At 36.0% G+C, this 6163-nt stretch overlaps 1 protein-coding gene across 1 annotated transcript; it reads right to left on the bottom strand.

Annotated features, from left to right (window-relative positions):
* Positions 1-1096: 1096 nt before the first annotated feature.
* On the bottom strand, positions 1097-5172 carry LOC140593154 (uncharacterized). Its single transcript, XM_072717070.1, has 4 exons — positions 5115-5172; positions 4810-4902; positions 4038-4394; positions 1097-1720 (listed from the first exon to the last, which is right to left on the bottom strand). The coding sequence occupies exons 1-4, from the start codon at positions 5155-5157 to the stop codon at positions 1590-1592; spliced, it is 624 nt and encodes a 207-aa protein (XP_072573171.1). The 5' UTR covers positions 5158-5172; the 3' UTR covers positions 1097-1589.
* Between the last annotated feature and the right edge of the window lie 991 nt (positions 5173-6163).

The raw sequence follows: 6163 nt of genomic DNA on the forward strand, positions 1-6163 counted from the left end.
TGGCGCTGTTACATCATAACGGAAGAGAGTACTCTTTTTTTTAATTGGGATTTAATACTCAAGTTAGATAATTCTACATCCTACTGTGCCCGCGATTCTCTTCTACAATTTAAGGTTGTGCATAGGTTCCACATGTCCAAAGTCAAATTATCTCATATTTACCCGAATGTGGACCCCTGCTGTGATAAATGGAAATGAGGCTTCCCTTATCCATATGTTCTGGTCATGTCCTAACCATGAAAGATTCTGGAGACACATATTTAAAACTTTGTCCCTAATTCTTGAATACTATGTAGAACCTAATCCATTAGTTGTTCTTTTTGGTACCACTGGGGAGGCTGGTGAACGTCTGACCCCGTCACAGTGTCGTACATTGCCTTTCACTTCCTTTTTGGCTAGGCGTGAGATCCTACCAAGATGGAAGGGTGCTGCTCTGCCCGCCCATGCTCAATGGCTGAGGGACCTTATATCTTATTTAAGCCTCGAAAAGATCCGTTATTCGATTAGCAATACCAACGAAAAGTTTTATAAGGTGTGGGGGCGCTTTCTGAAATATTTTTCGAACCTTCAGGTTGAAAATCTGACTTCCGGCACTAATTAGTAACTTAATGTAATGTTCCCGTGGTTTTTGTCTTTGTAGTTTTTTTTTCCTTTTAGATCTGGCTTGAGGATAGGGTTATTGTGTGGGATGAGCAGGGAAATCGATAAAACGCAACAAAAACATATGTGAATGTGTTAGTACGCTATATTCTACAGTTTATTATCTTGTTCTTTTCTAAAAGCAATCATTTTGAAATGTACTTACTTGTTGTATAACTTTGTGTGTACATTGTGTTTTCTGGTTTCAATCTAATAAAAAATATCTTTGAATTTTTTTTTTATTCAGTTGATGATAAGAATTAAAAAAACCTAGTCCCATTATTTAATTTCTTTCAGCATTTATTACACTTTTATTTCATATATAATGTACGGAAGTTGCCTTTACTGAACAAAACCTGAGAAACTACTTCTGCAGAACTTTGCTCCAGAAGCATTTTACGAAAGAGTAACATTGACTTACAGTAAGACGATGCTGATATACCATTGTTACCTGCAATCTAGCCAGTACAATTTAGCTTCAGAACAGACAAGTTTAATTGGCTATTAAGCAGATGTTGAACAAACAAATTATGTTAAAAGTACTATATGTGTACATTTCAGTCTATACTAAAACATTTACATTTACAGCATTTAGCGGACTACGACATATATAGCAGAAAACGAAATATATAAAAAAATCATTGTATAAAATTATAGGTGATATTATGTCTCTTCTGACTCTTAAAAACACATTTACATACTTTTTTGAGATTCCTCTTAGCAACAATAGAAGACCAACATTTTTATGAAAGATTATGATGGACTGGAATTAAGAAGAAAAAAAATACAAATATGGAATACACATTTTATACAGAAACATTTAACATTTTCTCACAGGAAACACTGTGACAGTGAAATGCTATATACACTGTTTTTCTTAAAGGAAAATGTGAACTAGTAACATTTTAAAAATCAATTGCACCAGTTTCATTTATACTCCAGTATTGGAATCAGGATGAGTTCACCCTGGGGTCTTTCAGGGTACAGTAGATGAGGGAGAGAGTCAGCAGGACAAAGAGAAGGGCTATCATTCTTATGATGGAGAGCCAGATGAGGATATTCATATGCGCATGACAGGAATCTGATAAGGGAAGAGATCATGATTTAATGTTCCTGTAGTTAGTGAAGTTCATACTATTAGAAATCAGTATGTGACCTGTCCATCCATCCATATCATACACAGTATCATGCACATATATCACATGCAGGGTATTGATGAACCTTTAAGCTTTCTCAGGAAATTATGGCTATGAACAATATAGACAGAATGCCAGGAAATTTCCAAGGAACAAACTCAAACAGCAAGTATATTTCAGAGATATCCATTCATATAATCAAATCTTCTTGACCTTCGGGAGGAAACTGGATTACAAGGTTGGTAATCCAGTAAAACTGCTGCAGAAGGAATGAAAACCAGAGTACACAGACCCAGCACCAGCCAGGATTCTGTCTTCTGAAAATGCATTAATAAATAAACCAAATACTTAAATGTACATTCCATCAGAATGATACCTCCCAGTCCTCCATTTACACACAAGTGGAATTGAGGAAAAAACTGTTATGCAAGTTTATATGGATTATAATGTAACTACGAGTTAAGTCGATGCACAGTAGGTTGGACGAACAATAGTAAAGATTAAACATTTCAGCCAATAAATTTGAAAGTATGAAGAACAATCAGCACAGAAACAAAATGATACCTATATTAAGGTACACCTATGTTTAATGAATTTTACATTTTCAGTATATTTTCAAACATACCCATTGCATCTATTCAGCATACAGCATTTTCAAAGCACTAAACACTATGCTCCAAACCTCAGCATTTTCGTTAATTAAACATGTTCATCAAATTTAAACTTATTTCTAGCTTTTTAAATAATAATGTCAGTTGTGTCATTTAAACCTTGCATTCAGGGGTTTATTTGTCACGGGCATGGTATACAGTCACGGTATACAGTGAAACTCATATTCAAAATGCATTATAATTAGGGCTGAGACTTTAACATGTTAATTTCGATTAATTAATTACACAAAAAATAGCGAATTAAAAAAATTAACACTTTTAATTTGCACTTTAATTTGCACCGCAGAACGTTTCTCAGTGCACGAGTTCCAGACATACAGATTATATTGACGCATAATGTGATGAACATGATGGGGAAGACAGAAGAGATTACGCTGGTGGATGGGAAATTTAAATATAAGAAACTTCCAAATGGAAGGACAAACAAAAAATTCTGTTATTTGCACTTGATGCAGGAAAGAGTTTGCATATCACAGGAGCACTTCCATCCTTCGTTACCACCTCAACGCAAAACGTGTTGGGGTTAGCGCACAGGTCAGTAACGTAGCACTTTATCTTGAACTGTTGGTCTGTTTATTTTTGGCAAGGGATCTTGAGGGAGTTTTTGACTGAAATGGGATTGTTTGTTTTTTTGGTTTTTCATACACGATATTTGAAAAATGGGATCAGTTGAAGTCAATCAGAACTTTGGCATTTTTGATCAAAACTTCCATTGTTCTGGAAACTGTTTGCTCTGTGTTTTCTGCACCCATCTATAGGCCTGTGTAGTGAACTGATGGGAAAATAAACAAGATTTTGAAGTTTAAGCTTATGTATATTGATTCATTCATCAACCAAACTTAAAATTTTTGTGTCAAATATTGAAATTTTAAATGTGATTAATTTCAATTAATTAATTACAAAGCTTCTAATTAACTAGATAATTTTTTTAATCAAGTTCCACCCCTGATTATAATGCATTCATAAAGCATAAGAAACACTATAATTATTTATCAAAAGGCACAAATTATAGCGATGTTTATTTTGTATTACAAATGCTGTATGAAGCTCTCATCTATAATGCACTATAGATACCTTTATAATGTATAATAATGGTCGGTATAAGGATTAAGGATGCTTTGTACTGCATTATAAAAGTATTTATAGTGCAATATATGCGACAGCTTCATAGAGCGTTCATAATGCATAATAAACATGACAATAAAGAGTTGTGCCTTTTGATAAATAATAATAGCCATGTTTCTTATGCTTTATGAATGTATTATAATACATTATGAATGTGTTTATTAACTACTAAAAATATGGCCTTAAGTAAAGTGTAACCCTAATTTCTTTTAACATTAGTAATAAGCAATTATAGCCATGTTTCTTATGCTTTATGAATGCATTATTATTTGTAATGAATGGTCTTAAGTAAATTATTAAAGGAATGAGTATGGAAAAACTAATTTTAATGAGAATGGTATCCATAAGACACATTAAATGCTTTGTGGTTGTCAAGATAAATAATCCATGATCCATGACCATGTTCAGACAAAATGTCTATCTTACTCCAGACATCTACCTTACTAATAGTAAATTTAAAACTTACCTTCTATGTGAATCTTTGTCCCATTGCCAAACAGCATCTCCCCACACATGGCCACAGCGCAGTAGTAAGTCCCAGCATCAGAGAGGCTGAGGTTCCTCTTGGGGAGGCTGTAGACACAGCTCCGTGTAGGAGATCCAGCCTCAGGGCTCTTCTCACACTCATCACTCCTGTTTCCGTGGCTGTAAATGACTCCTGGAAGGGATTCTCCGGATCCATGTCTGAACCAGTAAACACTGTGTTCTCCTGCACAGCTCTCAGTCTCTATTGTACACTGCAGGGTCACAGAGTCTCCTGGCTGCACTGTGTCAGACACAGGATACTGCTCAACTATCCGATGAATGGGCTGTTTCTCAGTGCCTGTTGGACAGTTAATTAAATATTTGTAATTAATATCATCAGTATAATCGTGTTACAACCTAAGTACTTGTAGCCCATATTTTGGAAAAATTTGGATTTGAATTATTGTCGTTTTATGTAATTAGTAAATAACAGTAAGTAACAGCAATTTGAAATAGAGATTTACCCCTTATTCTCAGAAAGGTTCCTGCTCCAAAAAAAATGGTAACTATCTTCCTTGTTCCACAGTAATACATCCCTGAATCTCCTGGTTCTGTCTTTAATATTATTAGTTGATTCGTTTCCCCATCTTGCTTCACTTCATAGTGTGTGGAGTTGGAGTTGAATGTCTCTTGTGAGCGAGATGTATGAGATGTTCCTATTAGAAATGGTCTCTGGCCAAAATTTAGCTTAAACCAAAACACGAAATGCGCACTCTCCTTGGGAAATGAACATTCCAAAGTCACATCTTCTCCAGCTTCAACTGTCAAGAAAGGACTAGACTGAAACACCACATCACTTGCAAAACCTGAAACAAGAAAATACAAATAAATTTTTTTATACAGGAGTATATAATTCAAAAATACCACATTAGCTTAAAACAATATAGTGATAATATTTTAACAGCAAAACATAATTTCCAATTATTTCAATGTGCACAAAATGAATATTTTAAATTATTTACTATTGCAGCATGTGGAATATGTGTAGTGATAGATCGACATTCTCAGTTTCACTTACACAATTCGCTGAAATAAGCCAAAATTACATAGAGTCTGATCATCTTGAGAATGTTGCTCCTGTGTTTTACTGCACACTGATTTCACAGCAGTTCTGTCTATCAGGTGAATGAAGGTGTGGCTAAACTGGGGTTTTTGATTGGTGCAATTAACCACACGACACTTATTTTATTAAAATGAACTTCTGCTTTGTTTCATTAGTGAGACCATTTATGGCAGTGATGAGAAACAGGTGGAAGCAGCTCCCCCTACAGGCATGTTTCAGAAAAATACAAGCCTCCCTTGAGCTAGGAGACAGGAGTCTCTGCAGGACCATAAAGCGGAATTGGTGCCACCTTGGAATACAAACCCGACTTTGGCATGCACAGAAAAACAATGGAAGCGACATATTGTTTTACAGTGTGCAACACACAGAAACTGTGCTTTGTGGAAATGCAGTGCAAGAGTTTCGTGAAGAGAATGTCACACAATGAAAAGCAAAACCATAATTACATCGCTTTGCATCTTATTTAATTACCGTCCAGAAAAACAATTAGAAGGGTTTACGCTGCACATAATTAAGCAAAGAAATCGTGCCACATCACACTGAAATGCAGTGGCATCTTTGCTCTGTTAAACTGGCTCATTTTCGAAAAGTACGTGCTGAAATCATGCCACCATGAAATGTAATCACTGTCCAGTTACAGGTATGTAGCAAGCAACGGGCATGGTCGCGGAAACCGGGCTGGGACAATTGCGTAAGATCTAATCGATGAGGTGACGGTCACTATACGACAGGCTACGGCCACAACCACTACACCCCAGCTGTGCCCAGCTGCCTCACTTCAGAATCTCTATTACAGAAATATTTAGGTGAGAAATATCTTCCCTGCTCCAGCAGGTAGAAAGTGACGCTGTTAGTCAGGAAGTGGCTCCTGGAACAGCAGCAGCAGGCAGTGGCTGTAGCTGGCCATTGGATGGAAGAGGCTAAAATTGACAAACTGTTATTTCTGCACCATGTATACAAGTAGACATGACAAATTTAAGACTGAAAAGTTACAGGGGAAACCG

This window comes from Paramormyrops kingsleyae, chromosome 10 (genome assembly GCF_048594095.1).
Source record: "Paramormyrops kingsleyae isolate MSU_618 chromosome 10, PKINGS_0.4, whole genome shotgun sequence".
Classification (NCBI taxonomy): domain Eukaryota; kingdom Metazoa; phylum Chordata; class Actinopteri; order Osteoglossiformes; family Mormyridae; genus Paramormyrops; species Paramormyrops kingsleyae.

Coding starts and splice junctions, on each gene's coding strand:
- LOC140593154 (XM_072717070.1), bottom strand. CDS start 5,157: ATGATCAGACTCTATGTAATTTTGGCTTATTTCAGCGAATTGT. Junction 4,395..4,809: donor ATGTTCATTTCCCAAGGAGA/GTGCGCATTTCG, acceptor ACTGTCCAACAG/GCACTGAGAAACAGCCCATT. Junction 1,721..4,037: donor GACAAAGATTCACATAGAAG/GTAAGTTTTAAA, acceptor TTCCCTTATCAG/ATTCCTGTCATGCGCATATG.